Below are 20,847 nucleotides of genomic sequence, written 5' to 3'. Positions count from 1 at the left end.
GGAGGAGGAGGAGGATCTCTCCCCATAAGTTTACTTTGCCCTTTGCGGGAGATGGGATTCAGCCTCCGTAGACCCGCCGAGAGACGACCAGGAACGGGGGGGAGGAAACTTTGCGAACACGCTTGAAACCTGCTGAATTTTGGGATTATCCGCCGGTCATGGACGGTGTCGTCTAGCCGAGTCGTTGGCGCTTTCCCGGGTTGCGCGCTTGTAGCGGAGCGGAGCTCGCAGTGTGACTCCAGGCGGCTCTGAAGGAAACCATATCTGGTCAAAGTATTCGTTGCTGTCACCCAGCGGGACCGTCCGGCTATAAATAGCGCTGGAGGAGGTACGGAAATAAATGCAAAAAATTATACTGCACAGTCAAATGAGTGAAGATTGCATTTCTAGAGTTAAATAATGAGCAGGAGAATTGTTTATAAATTGCTTAAATAAAATAAGTTTCCATGAGGTCACTAGGAGTAAAATGGGACTTTCAGGGAATTTTTTCTCCCCCTCTTTTTTTAATTTAGTTTTCCTGTCAGTGTTTTCCTTCCTGTTGGAGAATGCTTTAATGGCTGTTGTAGGCTTCATCTTGAATGCATGTCCAAACACCAAAACCCTGCACCGGTCCCTGCAATAGTCTTAAAGTTCACTGGGGTCCTGGACACAATGGTTGCATTTCTAAAGTGATGATATCTCAGTATAATCATTAATAATGCTATGAATTTCCCCTCATCTCTTGCAGTCTTAAATGGAAACACGAGTTCACTTTCAGATAACTAATGCATTGGTTATCTTGTCTGATGTATCCATGGCAGGTGTGGGCTCGTGACCTTAAACTGTGACTCTTTGGATGATGGTATAACACAATCAAGTGTGTATGTCAACTGTGGGTACTGCCACCTTAGACAAGTTGGATTTCAGTCAACAAGTGCAGCGAGGGGCAGCAGTTGTCTGCTGATATGTCGTCAGTTGTTCTGTGACCTAGATGTTTCACTATATTAAATTGAGCCTTGTGGCCATTGTTATAGTTTTAGTTTTCAGCTGTTTTCTGTAGCATAGCCCTGCATGTTCCGTAGTTCATCTTGACAAACCTGATAGAGCGTCTTTGTATGACCAAAGACATCTAAAACATGCTTTCCTGCATTCATCAGTCTATTTTTCATCTGTGTGGTTGAGTAATGTAACACATCGAGGGCTAACCTGGATGTGCTAAAACTTTCTGACCTCTGCAGAATGCACAAATGGCCTGACCTCAGGTCTGAGGCAGCAAGTGAGCTGCCAGGCCCCTGATTATACAGATCATGATATACAACTCCATACTGGTCCCCAAAGTAGAGACTAGAAAGAAACACAGCAGCCTTAAGTGTAATCAATTTTACATATAATATAAACTATATGGTAACAATACCAGATACACTACATAGCACAGCCTAGTTATCTAATTATCTGAGTAATGGTCTATCTATGATATGTTTCAATGTTATCTTTAATCTACCAAGTAGGGGGACACCCTTGTTTCTGTCAGAGCAGAAAAAACACACTCTCTGTGCTGTAGCTCATCTCTGCCTCATGTGGGAGACAGCAGAGCTGGACAGTTGCTCTCAGCTGTTTTCTACTGGGCCTTTTCTGAGACCTGTGAAACTGTAACAACTGCATATGAATGTCGACAAATGATCGTGTGGCCCACCCACACTTGCAATCTGCATTTGGTCAGAATTCCGTTGGATCTTGACAGAGATCGGGTTGTAGCATATTCATGTCTTAATGTGTGTGTTCAGTTGATAAAAGACATACAATAGTTGTATAAGTATGCAAATCTGTGAAGGTTAGAGTCAGACCAGCTAGTTTTAGAAAACATATTTGTAAACTGAGTTTGAAACCAGGCAGCAGTATCTTCAACTAAAGAAACTCAACTAGAAATGTCCACACACTACTTCTGTGACATTTTTTCATGACAGGTTTTTCAAGACATTTAGCAGGAAGTCATCTGCTAAAAAAGTGAAGTACCACTGCTGTGCCCTCACTTTGGTTTATGTGCTGATATATTGGCTGTAAAAGTTTTCGGCCACTCTGAGAGCATGTGTGAGTGTAACTGAGATTTATGGGTATTTCATGGCTGAAAAAGTCGCAGCTTCTCCGGGGGTTTACGTTTAATATCCAGCAGAGAGATTTACCCAGACATCGCAGTTGAAGCAGGTCAGCGTAGCAGCTTGTTCTGCGCAAGTGGCTTCATTACATTAAAGCGAATAGTATCTTAGTATTTACTTCAGCCTGAGAGCGGCTGTGCTCATGTGAGAGCAGATGCCATATAACATCACTTTTCAAGGTTTTACACTCATCTGTCTTGATTAATGATCCTGCTTCAGTGCTGCTATTCTCAGAGGCTGGAGGATGGGACGGGCCTGGTTTAGAGGGGTCAAGTCAACTGATGCTGACTTTACAGGGTACATGCAGATAGCGGTTCCTCCTTTCTGCCCGATGAATGTCCTCTAATGAAGCAGAAGCGTTATAAATACAGGCGTGGGTCTGTTTGATATCATCAGAGCAGGTCTGTGTCTTCCAGGAGACTTGCAGCATTTTTTGGAGTTCAGCCCAGTTCTTCATCTTTGGTTTTGGAAACTTGTCTTGTCACAGAGCTTAGAGAAAGCAGAACAAAAGAATGGCATGCATGACCCTGCCTTTTAGGAGGTTAGCCAAAACACACTTGCTGATATACTTAAGATCAAAAAGAATTGTTTGCACTCACATCTGTGATCTCCTGAATGCTGAATCTCTTGCACCGTGTTGCTTTCTAAGCTCCAGCTCAGGCCTTTTCCTGCCTAATTTGAGTCCATTCTCAGCCTTGCATGCATCGGGCCCTGTAAAGTTATTCTTAGTCTTGTCATGTGGGGATCCATCAGCATGAGCTCACAACGCATTTCAAACCCTGACCAAGAGTTGTAAGGAACCAGGACTTAGAAGCAGCACATATGCCAAAACATTTGGTGTTGTGACCCACAAATGTTCCGCTGCAGCGTACCATCATCAGTCATCTGCAGTGCTCAGACCTGCCAGAAGAGAGTTGGACAGAGAGAGAGAGACAGGAGAACAGATCTCCACACTGCCATCTGAGAGGGAAAGCACAACAAAAAACACATTTCCGGACCAGATACTTGGTTTATCCGGGGGTTGACTTTTATACTTTTCTGCAGAGTGCAGTGAGAGAAAAAGCAGAGCTGCATTCTGACACCACTTCATGGCAGATAGGTCAGCAACAGGATATGATGTGGAAGGAGATGTACTGTTTGTTTCAGCAGGGAAAAAAATGAGTTGCAAACATGTGAAAACTTGTGCTAGTGAAAGATTTGTCTGCTATCACAGGCATGGAAAATAAAAGCAAATAGGTCATATAGCTACTGCAGCAAATCACACTTGTGTGGTCTGGTACTGATGTAAACAGCTGATTTGTATATTTTATCTCATGTCTATCTATAACCTAACCTAATATTCAACCTAAACTCCTGTTGAGTCTCTGATGGCTTCTGTCAGTGATTTCAAATATTTCGAGCTTTGTTCTTCTTGTCAAATATATTTTCACAACACCTTCCTCATTACCCCGAGGCTCAGACTAGACGGTCAGAGCAGCCTTATGTAAGCGTCTTGCTATGTTCTGCTCTGGTTACCTAATTCACAAAAAATATTTCTCTTAATCATGTGCATTAATGAAACCATGTACAACAATCCCAAGTGTTTATGAAGAGGTGGTTGAGATGGGAAGATGTAGCCTACATATAGCATCTGGTTAGCTTAGCTTAGCATAAGGTCTGTTGTTTCAGACAGGAGCGTGCCTATGTTCCCTCAGCCCTATGTTCCCTCAGCCCTATGTTCCCACTGGACTCTATCTATCTGGCCTGTCTAGCCTCTACCGGGTCTTTTTACTAAACTTAACCAACTCCTTTCTTCATTGCCTAAACCCAACCAATCGTGGGACCAAAGAACTGTGGGAACACAGAGCCTAATTTTCAGTGACAACAAAAGTTAGAAATGTGGGAACATAGGGCTGAGGGAACATAGGAATGACCCCGTTTCGGACACATAACAGAATATACACTATTAGATGAATGTGAAACAGAAGAATGCATCCTCAGTCCATGACAGTAGATAATATGGGATGGTCACCCCTAGCCCTAACCACCAGCAATGTGTTATTATTTCCATTATTTATTTCAGAGATGTAAATTGCCTTCTAATTAGTCTCTCCTCACTCTTCTGCTCCTGCCTCCTCTAGGTCTGCCTGTCTTTCCCAGGAGCTCTCCAGGCACTTGGCTGCCTGCGTTGTTATTTTACCCCTGAGCCAGGGGTCATTGAGGTGAGTACTACAGTCAAGATGTTACCGCAGAAAAACATTGAGTGATGCTTGGTTAGTCTGTATCATATCAGCCTTTTCGTTGTTTTCTTACCAGCTGTCTCCATCCACAGATTTCTTTCTTCAAACCCCAGGGTCTTCCAGGATCTTGATCTACATTTCATCTTTGCGTGTGCAGGGGTTACTGAGGTAAGGGAACTATTGGAATGCATCTCAAATCCCTGCATGTGTTTGTACAGTGTAAACTCGCCTTGGCAGCTCTGAATCTCATTTCTCTGGCTCATCTAAGAAACCTAAACCCTGCAAAGAGAATAAAAGACAAGAGATATTGGTGATAGAAGTAGAAGATTGGCTTAATAGCAAATGAATTCATCCAAAGCAAGTTTAAGCGCAAAATCGTTTAAATTTCTGATTAAGATTGTGACATAATGTGAAAGTTAACTCTTGCCAGAAATCAGAAGAAAGCTGGACTAAATATACAGTATTTAGATTTTTGGGATTATGGACTGTGATCTTCTGAAACTCACTACTTAGCATTACTGATATTTGATGTCACGCAATCATCTTTGACAAACAGAAAATGCAGCATCAGGGATTTTTTTTAAAAGAGTTTGTATGCATTTCATGTTGAAATAGTTCCTGTTTCCAGGTGTGCTTTCCATCATGTCGGTGATGAGGAAGGAGATGGAGAAGTACAGGGACATAGATGAGGACGAGCTGCTAAATAAACTCTCAGAGGAGGAGCTGCAGCGGTTAGAGGATGAATTAGAGGAGCTGGATCCCGATGTAAGTTTACAATATAAAGTCCATAAGAAGCCGCTCCTGTCTCTGTGTTGGTGTCAGTGGAGAATTATGGGGTCATTCAGGCTTAATGGAGCCCCTTTATGTAATATACTGCAGTCTACAGTATATCACAACACCCACATGTGCATGTGTTTTCATTTGAATTGATGTTAGCTGGTCATTTTTTGTTTCTAAGCCAGTCAAATTGTGTTGAATGCATTTGCACATACCCCCACGTAAATGGCTGTAATGTAAATAATGTTTCACCAGTGTTAGTTCGGTGGCAGCTGATAGACTGCGCCTCGAATGCTATGCAGTCAAAACCAGTTATTGCAGAGCCATGCAGCTTGCGGGAAGTTAGTGTTAACTAACTATTTAGATGGTTAGAGTTAATATTCTCACATTGACTGCCCTCAATGTAAAGACGACTAAGACAGTAGTATAAATGATGACTCATAGGTTTGTTTGAGAGGATATGGTTTAGCCAGAATTGTAACAACTGAAAAAAAAAATCAGTAATCCTATAAGGAAGGTGTAAGTAGCTGAATGTACTCTTAGCATCCAATAGAATTTAACCTGGTGTGATTTATACAGTATATAACAGGTGTATGTTTGGTTTGACAGAATGTTTTAATAATCGAGTTGTTGTTTCAGTCATTTAACTTTGGACCTGGACAATGGCAGTTGAGTTTTTTCTTCGCTATTGTTGTTGATAAGTTATTAAAAAAATAATAATGAATGAATATAGATGGACGGTCCCCATCCTGAAAATAACCATTAGTCAGTATATCAGTGAGAAACTATAGGAGACAACTTTGGTTATCAAAGCTATTTACAGGGTTTACAGGGATCAAATCTTGTACTGAGCGCAGTCTCATCTGAGAGGTTCACAGTTTCCGCACATTAATTAGTCCTTGTGTTGCGTTTCTGTTGATTTCTAAGATGTATTTATCTCAGCATTTACATTTACCACCAGCTTCGTAGCCTCAGTGAGTCATCATGGGTGGGGACAGCAGCTGTATTAGTTTTCTGATGAATGTCTAACTGCCCACAAAGTGACTGGACTCCCCCTCAATGCCAAGGGGATGAGTGGAAGGGAATAGTCTGGACGGCTGACTGTGTGTGTGTGTGTGTGTGTGAGAGAGAGAGAGAGACACTAATGCCAGCACTGAGTGACCAGTGGGACTCCATGATATAAACAGAACACGCAGTTAGAGGCAGTGTGTGCATGCTTACCTTGTTTGTGCCTGTTTATGAGGGTAACCTGTTACGCAACACTGGAGTGTCCTCTTTCTGAGACGCACTATACCCCTCCTACTGTAGCTAGGCCTCCCACATCAGTTCCAGTAAGACCATTGAAAAGGCTTCATTATGCCGGGCATAAAAACATTGTGTCTGCCAGCTGTACTGTGATCGTAGAGAGATAAATACATTGTCAATCAGCCAAAGAACACTTATGTTATTAGTACTTGCAGTACTGCGTCACAGTCATGTGGTTACACACTAGTAAAACTACTTGAAATTAAAGATTTCTTTGGGTCCCTGCTCCAACATCCTGTTTTAAGAGTTAAGGCCCGTTAGTGGCGGGAGTTGCGATAAGGCATCTGTTATAAACACTGTGCAGCTGTTGAGTGTGTCCATGTATATTGTATCTATTCCTATCAAATAAACAAAAACAATCACAAGTATCTTCGTTGGGAACATGTAATGAAGTCATGGAAAAGGGAAATTTTGCCATTTTCCGCTCACCTACTAGCTATTATCACAATTCATTACTGAATATTGTTGAGCCTAAAACTTGTTTTAACTTTACATTTTTTCATTACCTTAAAGCAGAAGTAAGTGATCCGGTTGTTTTGGCTAACTTCCTGTCAGCAGATGGAGTTAGCAGTCCCCGCCCTCGTCCCTACGTCACCACATTCACGCGCATCCCTTGGCTGCACACACAGAGAGGACCGCCCCTTTCTGCCGTTCTCTCTCCTCATTGGATAAAGGTTGTAGGATACAAGTAGAGCACTGGAAAAGAGAGTAACGACACGCATTGGTTCAATGGAAGCGCCTCCTGGTGGAGGAATATGGATATTGTAAAAGCGCCCAAGAACTGACATCTCTGCATTGTTGGTGAATGAGCAAGTGTGGTATTTTCAATAATTTAAGGACATTTATAGATCACCCACGTTAATAGCATCATTGAGGATCCTTTACAGATAAATATTAACACATAAGCGAGTAAAAAAAAAACAAAAAAAAAACAGTTGTCTACATGAATGTTTCAATCTACATTTTGTAATAAACAAATTATAAGTATAATTTGATATGACCAAGACACCCAAAAACAAAAACACAGCCTTTTTCGTCAATTTACAAGCAAGTGGGCAACACACATACATTGGAGTGGATGGGTTTTCTGGGCGCTTTTGCAATACCCATATCCTGCCACTCTGGGCGCAAAACCCTTACCACGGGAGTCGATGGTGGTGTCCTTACTCTCTTTTCCAGTGCTCTAGATACAAGGAAAGATTTCTCCTCGGCTTACAGCAGAACAGAGTGACTGACAGACCCGTGTTTCAGACCAAACACTCTATATAAATGATTGCCGTCGGAAGATATAACTATTTAAGACTTAAATTAACATAAACATTCCGCTTACTTCTGCTTTAAGTGACAAACAATAAAGCTGCTGGATAGACTAATAATTCCCAATCTTGGTCCCCCCCCCCAAAGTGGCTAAATAATCTTTTAACGCAGGTTTGAAAAGAAAATGTCTCTCATGTCTTAACAGTTCGGCCCTGGATGTCAGAGACTCAGAGACATGTACTGTAAAAGTTACAGTCATGTGCTTATATGTAGATGTCTACTGTGGCCTGTGAGAGAGAGTCAGACCAGTTCAGCTGGGAGTGGAAATACAGGGAGAAACAACGGAAGTGAAGTGAGTACAGTTAAAGAGACAGGAGAGTGAGTCGGTCTCATGCTGGTAAAAAAAAACAAAAAAACATACTGGGGCTGAGTGTAAGAGGCCTGTTATTTACAGCTTGTGTAAGCGTGTGACCCAAAAAGCTTGTCAGTGCTGGAGTGATATATTCTTGGCTTTACCATATATACTAGTGTAAGTCACGTGAATGTTTATGAACCATACTGGACCGGAGGTGTTGAATGAGAGGAACAGAAACCAAACAACTGTAAAAGTATGGTCAGCGTAGGTTGTTTGGCATCATTTTGAAAATGCTGCTTTGGGGTTATTGGGGTGTCTTTTTTTGGGAAGCTTCTAATTAAAGGAGAGAGACTGAAAGCAAATGAAGTGAGAGTGAGAGAGACAAGTAAGCGGGGAGGAGAGAGAGGCTTCTGAGTGCTGACAGGGCAGATAAGATATGAAGCTATAAGTAGCACTTTGAAGAGCTTGGTTTTTGAATGTTACTGTACGTTTAAAATAACTTGGTATGCAGCAAAGCTCTGGGAAACGTCTTGGTCCTGTGTTGGTCCGGAGCAGAGATACCAGAAAAGATGTGGCATCACCATCTCCATGTCTGACTCTGTAACTCTGTACTGTAAAGACCTGCATCATATCACACGTGCCGTTTTCGTTTTACAGATAATACGACCATAGATTGTAAATAAAGGTGGACATAGCCTCAGTGAAGTGAAGACACACAAAGGTTTCTGGGGATCTGTTGTGAAATGAGCCGTATTGATGTCATACCTGACCTCTGTCCAACTCCAGGCAAACATAAAAATGGGCAAACGGGAGCAGCAAGAGTGGAGCCAAGGCTTTAGAGCATGTTAGTTTGTAGCAGGTATACACTCAGCCATCTGTCATTCAAAGGAGCATGCCCTGAATCACACAGAACTTTAAGCCGTATTAAGATTTAAAAGTGTGGTACATAAATATTCACACCCTTTAGATTTGTCATAAATGAAGGAATTAGTTGTAGAGACCAAAACCCATTTTTTGTACCAGGCTGGGCTGTACCCAGAAGTGTCTTCGAGTCAAGTGAAGTCAAGAGTTTTATCGCCATTGTTGGAAAAACAACAACTAGATCATGTTGGAGCATCCCATACATGCAACACATCCAATTTCATAATAGAAATAGAGATAGAAAAATACCCCAGGAACCCTCGTCATTCGCCATTTGACAAAGAGCAGTTTTTAGTACTTCCGTGTTGTTTCATTTTTGTCCCTAAGGTTGGTGCTTGGTGCTTCAATGACTTATAGGTGTCCTCATTCTCAAGCGTCATCAAGATGAGAAAGGTTGAATATTTACTCCAGCCTAAAAAGGTCTCCATCATTTTTACTGAAGCTTATCAAAACATTACGGCCACTGATGCTGGGAAGACATAACACATTACTGTTTTGTTAGTAACACTACTGTAACAAAGAAGAAATCTTGAACCAATTTGTTTCTCATTGTTCTACAAGGTATTACAGGAAAAAAAAAAAGGAGTGAGACAAATTCAAACAACTGAACTTTTCTTCCAGTAACCAGTGTCAGTCCTTTGAATTAATCTAAATTCCTGTCCCTGTCCAGAATGCATTGTTGCCAGCCGGGATGAGGCAGAAGGACCAGACCAAGAAAGCTCCAACGGGAACGTTTCAGAGAGATAACCTCCTGGCCCATCTGGAGAAACAAGCCAAAGAGCATCCAGACAAAGAAGACCTGGTGCCTTTCACAGGGGAGAAGAGAGGTGAGAGCTCCTCAGACCACTCCGATGAAGAGCTGGCTCTAAGGACTGTTTTTACAATGTGAACAAATGACAAGAACACTGAATGTCAACACTGTTTGTATTCTCTGCATATTAAAGATAACTGAGATATCCAAGTATGTGAGCTAGGGAGAGGGTGGACTCTCCAATCCCTGAGAGGTAGCGTAAGAGAAACATAATTATAAACAAATGGGAATCTGAGGCATCCATGAGTGTGTGTGTGTGTGTGTGTGTGTTTTTGTTGTTTTTTTAATCCCCTAAAGGTAGATTCTACTCTAGTGAGGACACAGAGGGATGTGATGGATGGTGGGAGATACCAGACATCCCTATGTGAAACTCTACACCCCCAAAATCTCAATTTAATTCCACAGACTTGCAATAAAACTCCATGTGGAACAAAAAAGTAGCTGCAAACTGGTTCATATGAATTGCATGAAGAGACGGTAGATTTCCTTTCCCTGGTCTGAGCTTTCTGCCGCCACCACTCCACTTGCAGCCAGGGGCGGCAGACAAAACCCACTGGAGATTTCCTTGTTGTTGGTTAAAAAAAACTGTAGTCAGGTGTGACATGAAGGAATTACTCACTCAGACGACTCAGCTGTTGCATTAGCGAGCTGGTTTGTCAACAAGACTGGCCTTTGTGTGTGTGATGTGTCACCATGGTTTGACCTTTGTATTTTCAACAGATCCCATTTTACACACTGTATTTCCATATGATTTTTTCAAACTGGCATGCTGAAGGAATATTTTCTCTGCCTACATGAAGGTGATAAGTTATGACAGTGATTTATCTTTCATAGTGAGCTATATTCTCTATATCAGGGGTTCTCAACTAGTCTCACTCTGGGACCCACATTTTCCCATGGTCATTAAATCGCGACCCACTTTTATAGAATTCAAACCAAGAATTGTTTTTTAAAGCCTTTAAAAACTAATTTTGCTCTTTATTGAGCAAAGTGCATTTCAGGGCACATGAATGAAACTGAGGAGGACCATGACAACTGCATGTACGGAAGTGAATAAAACTGCACAAAATGGAGACCAACAAAACAATATATTTGACTTCCAATGCATCTCTGCATTCAGAGCATATTCACAAAAGTGAATAAATATCAAATTGCACAAAATAAAGACCCACAAAACAAGGTATTTTCACTGCATTCAGGCCACATTAATAAGAAACTGATATTTGCATTCAGAGCAAATGGAGCAAATAATAAGAAACTGAGGAGGACCATTACAACTGCATGTGTTCACGTGTTGCGTGTGCCTTTCAAAACAAGTTATTTTTCAAAATAAAAGACATGTCCAACATCAGATGTGCATTAAATATTATTTACTTTTTTCACCAGCTGTCCGCGACCCATCCAGAACGGGTCCGTGACCCACTTTTGGGTCCCGACCCACCAGTTGAGAACCACTGCTCTATATGTCTAAATATGCAGCGCTGATGTGTTCATGTAAACATCCAGGACAACCTGCACCTCATTAGTACTGTACATGGACTTTGTTGGCTTTATGTAATTCCCCACAAATACTTAAGCCATTTTCAATAATGAGATGAGCTACGACTGAGGTGGTAGTGACACTAGCCATCATGGTAGTAGTACTTCATGTAATATTCGTCTGCTGAATCAATGTTGCAGGGAAAGCGTGGGTACCTAAAAAGAGGGTGGACCCCATCATGGAGAACGTGACTCTGGAGCCGGAGCTAGAGGAAGCCCTCGCTAGTGCAAGTGATGCTGAACTTTGTGATATTGCAGGTAACACACACACTCACACCTTCAAACAAATCTCTGCACATACTTTATACAGTACTGTACTGTATGTACAGAGCTTATTGCTTCTAGTTCTCTCCAGTATGCACATATACACTCAGAATAGTTTCAACATGTTGATCTTTCTCAACTGATTTCTATGCACCAAAAAGTAAAATTGGGGTTATTGCTATTGTGGTTTATCATTTTGTAATGAATTGTCTTTTTTCTGATGTTTAAAATACAAATGTATTTAAATGTAAAAAAAAAGAAAATCAACACAAAGAGGAGCTTTAAGCCTCTGAATGAAACTTTGAATGATCTTGATTTGTAGTTTTGAATCTTTTTAAACAGCAGGTGTCTGACTATTCTTCATCTTCACCTTCACACTCACTAATCACTGTCAACACACCATCTCACTTAACTCGCCCGTGTTAATCAACTTTTCCTCAATCTAACTCTTCTCCACGTCTCCAGCACTCCTTCCACCTTTCCTCCACCCTTCCCCTCCATCTCTCCATCAGCCCCTCCATCTTCTCCACCTCCTCCATCCCTGCCGGATCTCTCTGTTCGCTAGCTGAACACCATCCAGGGTATCTGTAGACTGCACAAAGTGTTTGCATGAAACGACTCTACTCCTCTGTCATGTTCACGTTGTCGGTTTGTGTTAAACAAATATTTGGCAAAACCGTCCAGCTCAGCTCACAACCGGACGGACGTCTGTAACCGTACGTGCATTACACAAGACAACGGTGCAGTCTGTGTGATGCATGGCATTTTTGTTACTGTGGCAAATATTTTGCTGCATGCACAAATTTTCAGTCTGTTGCCAGGACGAGCCTACAGTACGACTGATGTTTTAAACTGCAGATAAGAGCACTGACGTGTCATTAACCTTTGACATACATTTAAATAATAGATTTTAAATTCATCACTACCAAAATGTACATTTTTAAATAAGCAAGTCCCGGTCTAGTGAATCGTGATTTTCTTGAAACAGTAGTAGTAGTAGTAATAGCACCAGGCTTTAAGTTGAAGTTGTGATACTGTGCCAACTTGTGTAGAGTTAGTTTTATCTACTACTGTCCCACAGTCACCTCTATTATCCTGCCAGCCCCCAGAGACCCACGGTAGCTTGTGTTCCCTAACTGTTTATGCCTTTGTAAACACAGTCTGTTCTCGTGCTCTCGGCCTCTCTGACAAACAGATGAGGTGATCATTTGCTCTAAATCACATCTTTTATATTGTATCCTGCTTCCAAGAACATATCTGAGATTCACTGCTGCCAGGACACTTTGATTGGTGGCTTCTCAGGCTCATACATTACCTTGACATCTTCTATAGTTATGATGTAGTGGGGTAGTCGTCAGCCAACAAAAAACCCAAGCTAGTGCATTTTACAAATGAAACCCCTGCACATAAAACCTCACAGAGTTCAACTGCCTGATTGTTTAAACTCATAAAGTGTCAGACTGACTTGTTTGCTATGCTGCTGGTGATTTTGTGCCATTTGTATCAGCATGTCGGTCCATTGTACGGATGCAACTGGACGTTTTTCACCATCTCTGACGCTCTTTCTTTTCTGACGCTCCGTTTATTCACTTTGTCTCTCCATCCTCATTCTGTCTTCTTGTTTGTTTTCCAGCCATCCTTGGTATGCACACCCTGATGAGTAACCAGCAGTACTACGAAGCCCTGGCCAGCAGCACCATAGTCAACAAGCAAGGCCTCAACAGTACATAAAACACACACTCTGTTGCACACATCTACCAAAAATCTATGTATTATATGTTACTCATATGTCTTGATCTGGAGAAATGTGCAGGGTGTATGAGCTGTCTTCAGTTGATTTAAACACAGATGTCTGGTGTAGGAAACTAGTAATAGTAGATTGAAATACAGCAGATCACTCCACTGGGTTTGAAGAAAATATCACCTCACTCGGGAAAAATGTTAAAGTTGGAGTTGTGTTGGATTTGAATCAAGTGAAATGATCTCATCCTGGCAGAATGCTGGTTTATTTTACCAAGGATAATAGACTCAGTCTTTTTGTTGTTGTGCTTCATCCATGCACAAATAAAGTTACACACTTTAAAACTAGTCTATACAGACACACTTACATTGTCCTGTCCCTTAGCCAGGAGTCATCTATGTATCCTTCACTGCATAGTATAAACGACTGTATGCTGATATTACTTTTATCCCCCCTCACACACACATACACATTAATGAACCATTGTTTGACTAAATCTCTCGTCCTATAGATTCCCATAAAGCTCAGAGTCAGAAAATCTCATTGCAGAATAAGAGGCAGCTCTAAACTTCAGAATCACCTGACTCCCTGGCTTTGTTTTCAGAGTTGATACACAGGACACTACATGAAGCACGTTTATAACTGCATGTTCAAGTGGAAACTCATTAGAGTGGATTATGTACTGTATAATTGTGTTGTATCACAGGTGTTATCCAGTGCACCCAGTATAAACCAGTCCCTGATGAGGAGCCCAACTCCACTGATGTAGGAGAGACCCTGTCGAGAGTGAAGAGGAACGACCCTGACTTAGTTGAGGTCAACCTCAACAACATTAGGGTAAGTGTGTGTGTGTGAGAGAGAGTGAGTGAATATCATGTTGGGAGTATGAGCTTCATGTTGCATTAACAATCTCAAAATAACCAAGATTTACTTTGGCTTCTTTCTTAAGTGAAACAAGTTTTTGATTGAATATGAAACATCTGTTCCTCAGTTACTATAGACATCTGTCCATGACCGTTTTTTCTAGTATCAACTTAACTGAAACTTGTCCAAAAAAATACAGCAAAATTAACTTTGGTGCACAAATGTTTATGTTTATACTTTGCAGATGAAATAAAAAAAAACCATTTCATGCACAAATACATTTGAATGTAAATTAGATCATATATTTTGTAAATATTAATACGTTATGGTAGTGCCTAATGTTCAATATTTTGAATATGTAATGTTTAATTGTTTCTGTTCACAGAACATCCCCATCCCAACTCTGAAGGCGTACGCTGAGGCTCTGATGAAGAACACTGTGGTGGAGCGATTCAGTATTGTAGGAACCAGAAGCAATGACCCTGTAGCATATGTAAGTTATAGCTATATGTTTTATCTATCTATCTATCTATCTATCTATCTATCTATCTATCTATCTATCTATCTATCTATCTATCTATCTATCTATCTATCTATCTATCTATCTATCTATCTATCTATCTATCTATCTATCTATCTATCTATCTATCTATCTATCTATCTATCTATCTATCTATCTATCTATCTATCTATCTATCTGTCTAGTCTATCTGTCTGTCTGAGATCATCCTAATAATTTATGTCACACATATCTCTCTATTCCTTTTTTTTCTGACTAATAAGACATATGCGCCAGTGAGTCTCACAGAGCCTTTATGGTGCTGTATCCCTCATTCTGGCATAGTAATAGCAGGATTATAGAGCAAATGACTGTAAAGCTGTGAGTGAATGAAGCTTCATTATGTGCTGTGTGTTTCCTCAGGCCCTGGCTGAGATGTTGAGGGTGAACACGACGCTGAAGAGCCTGAATGTTGAGTCCAACTTCATTACAGGGACTGGAATCCTGGCCCTCATAGAGTCGCTGCAGAATAACACCACGCTACTGGAGCTGAAGATAGACAATCAGGTACCAGCAAACACACACAGACACACACACACACACCTACACAGGCAACTCACTTGCATAGGGTGCATTCAGACTCATACAAACTTAACATGCCCAAAAATGTGTGTGTGTGTGTGTGTGTGGGTATGTGAGTCACGTTGTGTACACAGGACATCTTTGCCACTTCAGCCTAATGCTCCTCGACTGCCTTGTGATGTTTCATATTGCACAGTGATACATCTCTGACTCACTGCTCGCTCGCCTGTTAGTGCAATTTGTTGAATGACTCACTGATTCTGTATCTCTCTCCTCTCTCTTGTACGTCTTTGCCATTTGGCTCCACCGATTGATTAATTGAAACGATAATTTCCCAAAATTGACAAAGCATGTTGCCCCCTCGCCGCTGCATCGTCTGCTATCAGTTCACCGTGTTATCAGTAGTGCCACTAATGTTTCAGTTTGCGGATTCCTCCTCTTGGCATCTTTTATCCTTTATCTTTCCTTTCCTCTAACATGTGCATCTCTCCATCTCCTCCTTTCCCCTCTCTGCTCCCTCCCGCACTCTCCCTCCAAAACCTCTCAGAGTCAGCCGTTAGGCAACAAGGTTGAGATGGAGATCGCCAGCATGCTGGAGAAAAACACCACGCTGTTGAAGTTTGGCTACCACTTCACCCAGCAGGGCCCACGCCTCCGAGGCTCCAACGCCATGATGAACAACAACGACCTGGGTGGGTTACACACACACACACACACACACACACACACACAGGAAACAGAAATGGGAACATGACAAAAGTCCTTGGGCTCTCAAAGTGATAACATTTCAAGCACATACTGTATTTCAGTACTGATTCGACTCACTATGCTTTAGTCCGTTTCATAACTTTCTTTCAGCAGAATCGTATTTGGCAGTGCTGGTTGTTACGTGCGTCAGTGCCGACACTATCTCCACTATATCTCTTTGAGTTATACTTTAATCAGACTCTAATGGAGGAATCAGAGTGACATCATTGGCTAGAAAGCATCAGCCAATCAAAACAGTGCCTTCCTAAGTTATGACATCAACACTAAGAAAAGACTGCTTGCATGAGATGGAAGATGAAATGAAACTAGTGGAGAAAATGTTTCCTGCACATGCCACTAGATACATAGGTTAGTACTTTGAGCTAAATGTTTTTATTTTACACAGGGTGAACACAAATGTACATAGTGAGAAACAGGCGGTCATTCATGTCAATAGGCTGGTTTCCTGTCTCATTACCATGTAACATGACCTGTGGCTCGCTCTCAGTCACATCCTCAGCTTGTATTCATGCCTTTTATGCGAGTCCAGGCAACTTTTTTTTACTGTAGCCTATGTGTCAGGTTGTTTGCTCTTCAACAGCCTGTGAGAACCAGCTGAATTAATGCAGTTAATCCTCCCCCAGAGGTTAAAATGACAGTTATGGTTATGATTTAGTTCAGGTTATGGTTCCTTTTGTTTTTGACATTTTCATCTTATTCTTGTATTGTGTCAGCAATCATTTGAAGGTGTGTCATAATCTGTCATGATTTTCCCTTCCCCCCGTCATCTTGAAGCCCGAGTCATCAGGTCAGAAACGGACGGTTCCTTCACCCTCACTCTATCTGTCCCTGAGCTGGAGAGGGCCTTCGGGAAAAAGTTCAAGTCCAAGACAAAGTAAAAAAGAAAAAAGAGAAAAAAAACCTTGAACACAAACACAGCACCATTTGACCGCTCAGCCTTGTCTCTCTTTTGCCAACATCTCCTGGTCGTTTTCCAAACCACAAACTGCTGCCACCTCCTGTCATCCTCCTCTGAGAGTTTCTGTTGCCTCTCCACAGCACCTATCATCACTTTCCCTCCTCTCCTCTTCCAGTCATCTCTTTTCAAAGGCCTCCGACGGTGCCTCGCAAATTTAGCTGTTGCTCTCTCGCCTCCACTGCAGTCAGAGTATAGGCTACATTTTGTTGCCACATTTCTGCTCTAAAAGGCAATACACTGGGTTATATGGATTCATATTTTGTCCACTACATCCAGAACTGAAATACACAAGAACAAACTTCAGATAAGTTAAAGTTTGTAAAGTGGACATCTAAACTCTGACAGTTCTTGGGAACTTCACATACAGTATACCCAAGACACTGATCCCAGAACAGCATTGACTGTCCGCCTCTTTAGTGTTTGAACTCTGACTGTGTGGATGAAACTCTTCTTTTGTGCTCACCTTAACTATCTCTGGGACTTGTCTCTTCTTTTGGCTGCACTGTGAATCTCCAGAAATCCTCATGGTCTTTAACTGGCCTTCATTCAACAACTTTCCAAGTAGTGAATCTGTGCTTTTTTATGATCTTTGGCAATTTCTTTCTTCTCGGTCTTTGTGGGATTTCTCTCTCTCCTCATCTGGTATTTTTTTTATTGTCCCTGCATTGTCTGGAGAAATGATGCTTTCTCTGCTCAGCCTCTGTGCTCTTCTGTTTCCTCTTCCAAACACTGCACAAAGATGGATTACCAACTGGGAAAACATGGTCCAAGGGCCTGAGTGGTCAGGGTGGGAGCCCCTTGTGACAGCACCTCTGTGTGAAATTACTGTTAGTATTTATCATTTCTTGTTTGAAAGTCATAGGCACAAAACCTGTACAAAGAGATACAAACCGATGAAAAATGACGCAAAGCTGCCATAGAAAACGACCATAAAGAGACACAAAACAACTGAAAACTATGCTTGCAGTCTGGGAACCTATACAGTATAAAGGATTGTATGAGGGGCCTCATTTGGACCTTCCCTGTGTGGCAGTTATCTTGTAGATCAAAAGATTATTTTTTATTTTTTTATTTTACAACAAGTAAAAACTTAGTTCTAACTTTATTGTGTCAATATATTTCATTGATATATTTGATTTTTTTTTTTTTTTTGCAAAATAAAATTGAGCTTAATTAAAGTACAATTAAATTCCTAATTGCTACTGTAACAAATAAATACACAGGTGCCCGTAGCGTGATACTGTCCAAGGTCCCCATAGTATTCATCATTCATCCTCACTGTGTCTCTTGCTATTTTTTCCCCTGACAGCTTTTTACTTTCATCTGCAGCCACCTGTGTAACTTTGATCTTTCTGTCCTGCTTGTCCCTCTTTTCAGTTTCAGCTTCTCTTTGCTTTAAATCAACCAGGCCAGCTTTGCTTTGCTTTAGCTTACATGTAAGATGATGATGATGATTCTGTTTGTCTAATTTTTCTCTTCCCCCTTGTCTCCCTCCCTCCATCTTGCTCTCCATCCATAGTGAGAAAGAGAAGGCTTGAGGGAGGACCCATCTTCCCTAAGTGTCGGACGAATGTCTAGAAACCAGGGTGTCATTCGATTCCCTGTTCCCCCTTGATCGCCATCATCTCTTCCGGGACCTCTTCCCTTCTTCAGCCTCACAAGCCACCAAGACCACCATGCCAGGTTCAGTTGTTCAAGGTTTTGTAGTAAACGTCTGAACTGTCACTGCTTTCTAGACATTTTTTAGTCGATATTAAAGAATGCAATGGTATTAATCAACACCGTCTCTCTGAGCTTTCAGTTCATGCAAAAAGAGACATTGGATTGATGATCTTTTTGCCTTGGACTTTGGATCTGGATATCTGCAGCTCTTTGTAGAAACTAACCAGACATTGCTTGGTGTCAATCCTTTTAATATCCTATGAAACGTCTAGATTCCATACTAAAGGGGCTGGAGGTCTGGTTTTGAATGAGGACCCATTTGACAGGTGAATGGCAATGTGTTCCCACTGAGTTGAATGAATTCTAAATATTATTATTGTGCTGTAAATGATCTGTGCTGTCATTACGGTTGCTCCCAGCAGTTTCTGAGGTGGCATCAATGTCAGCATTCAAGGTATTACTATCAATGGTACACCAAAGCCCATATTAAATTGGTGGATATTCCGATTTTACAGCCGTTTTCCAATTTGGTCTAAACAGTATTTTAGTGACTCGCTATACAGATTCTTCAGTAACAGATAGATAAATAAACCTGGCTACTGTGAGATTTGTTGCTATATATATATAGAATATATTTATTTGTGACAGACCTAGGGAAAAAGTCAGAAAGAAATTTAGATACTTGACAAAACTTGGATCCAATGTGCTGGATAGTGTAATAAAGAGTGTAAAACAGGTTGCTGTAAATGAAAATGTTCCTATCTAATTACTATTTACTCTGTTACACTATCAAGCTTTCATATTAGCAGTTTCTGCAGAGAAATCCTACTGGCTGGGAACAACTGCCAGTTCACTGAAATCAGATCCAATCAACCTGCAGCAAAGTTTCATACAAACACCATTGTGTCTCTACAATACTCAGTGTACAATACAAGTATTTGAATGGATTTCTGCTACTGCTACACTTTGAACCAGGTCCGGTTTGTTGATTGTTTGTGTTTGTTTATTTTTATTTACTGGAGCTAAAAAAAAAAAAAAACAAGTGTGCCATAATATGAACTGGTTGGTACTGTTGACTTTATGTTTATTACAGGTTTCACATTAATGCCTCAGTCCAGTTTTGGGCTGTTTCAGTGATGGATGTTAGATAAAAAAGAGTTGAAAACACAGGAAACCTCTTAAGTCTTTACAGCTGTAACATTATGCAGAACCATTTTTATTTAAATACTGTAAGAAAATGTTTTCAGATGATTAGCAGTTTTAAAAAATACCTGTTACCTCTTTGATGGGTCTTAAATCAATCACTGAACATCTGAAGCATTGTATTACACTTTGATCTTGATTTGATCCACGAAGAGTTCGTAAAACGGAATTCAGAAATGATAAATAAATAATTTCATAAACGAAAATGTTCTTTAAGGTACAACACTGTTACATCCTTGTTACCGACACCGACGCCCAACCGTACGTTGATCATGATAAACGCTGCTATGTATATTTGGCAGCACTCAATGGGATTTCTCAGAACTTTAAAATCAACAGCGAAATGAGAGAAAAGAAAGGCGAGCTACTGTCTAACCAGGAACTAGAGCTAAAACGTACAGTCAAAATCACCAGGAATGGTCTGCACTTTTTCCTTTTTTTCCATGATGAAACTCGTCTGTATTTACTGCATAGAGAAAATGGATAAACTTCACAGACTTGAAGGTACAACTAACAATTGTACCTGAAACTGACTGACAAAGATTTAAGATCTGACAGCATGTTACAGGGTTTGATAACCCATTTAATGTCATTGTATGCAGTACAGTATCTCTGCATTGTTACTTTCTTGTCAGTGCTGTGAGTGTCGTTGAACAAATGGTTATTAATGGATGTAAACGTTTGTGCGACAATAAGTAACTGACGGCTAAGTGTCAGTGAGGGCTCTGTCCCTGTTGCTCACAGTCTTTGTGTCCTGTTCTTTTCTTCTGTCGAGGGTTCTCTGGTATTGTAATGCTTGACTCTGTGTTTTTGTTAGATAGTTCACCTCTTTTGGTTGAATTTTTGTTTATGGGATAAATAAAGCTTGAAAAGAACTTTTCTGCAATGTCCTTGTGCTTAAACCCAATTCATATTCCGCTGAACAGAATACATAAATGTGTAGAGCACAGTGTTCTCCCATTTAGAGGCAACAGTGACACTCAGTGGTGA

At 41.0% G+C, this 20,847-nt stretch overlaps 1 protein-coding gene across 3 annotated transcripts; it reads left to right on the top strand.

The window, feature by feature from the left end:
* Positions 1-53: 53 nt before the first annotated feature.
* On the top strand, positions 54-20,732 carry tmod1 (tropomodulin 1). Of its 3 annotated transcripts, none has more exons than XM_085773126.1 (13): positions 54-328; positions 4,253-4,333; positions 4,444-4,519; positions 4,980-5,116; positions 9,637-9,793; positions 11,458-11,574; positions 13,214-13,303; positions 14,028-14,158; positions 14,571-14,678; positions 15,108-15,251; positions 15,814-15,958; positions 16,809-16,908; positions 18,512-20,732. In XM_085773126.1, the coding sequence occupies exons 4-13, from the start codon at positions 4,994-4,996 to the stop codon at positions 18,528-18,530; spliced, it is 1,134 nt and encodes a 377-aa protein (XP_085629252.1). In that variant the 5' UTR covers positions 54-328; positions 4,253-4,333; positions 4,444-4,519; positions 4,980-4,993; the 3' UTR covers positions 18,531-20,732. The 3 variants fall into 3 exon arrangements, with proteins under 3 accessions (XP_085629252.1, XP_085629257.1, XP_085629260.1); XM_085773131.1 differs by having other exon boundaries at positions 4,428-4,519; XM_085773134.1 differs by lacking the exon at positions 16,809-16,908.
* Positions 20,733-20,847: the final 115 nt, after the last annotated feature.

This window comes from Trachurus japonicus, chromosome 1 (assembly GCF_045865225.1).
Source record: "Trachurus japonicus isolate A0001 chromosome 1, Traja_1.0".
In the NCBI taxonomy this organism is placed as follows: domain Eukaryota; kingdom Metazoa; phylum Chordata; class Actinopteri; order Carangiformes; family Carangidae; genus Trachurus; species Trachurus japonicus.
Note: the sequence above shows the minus strand (reverse complement) of the source record. Positions and strands in the feature narration are given on the sequence as shown.

Excerpts from the sequence above, each read along its gene's own strand:
- tmod1 (XM_085773126.1), top strand. The coding sequence starts at position 4,994 with ATGTCGGTGATGAGGAAGGAGATGGAGAAGTACAGGGACATAGATGAG. Across the intron at positions 13,304-14,027 it reads CAACAAGCAAGGCCTCAACA|GTGTTATCCAGTGCACCCAG; the intron begins GTACATAAAACA and ends GTTGTATCACAG. Across the intron at positions 15,252-15,813 it reads AGCTGAAGATAGACAATCAG|AGTCAGCCGTTAGGCAACAA; the intron begins GTACCAGCAAAC and ends AAAACCTCTCAG.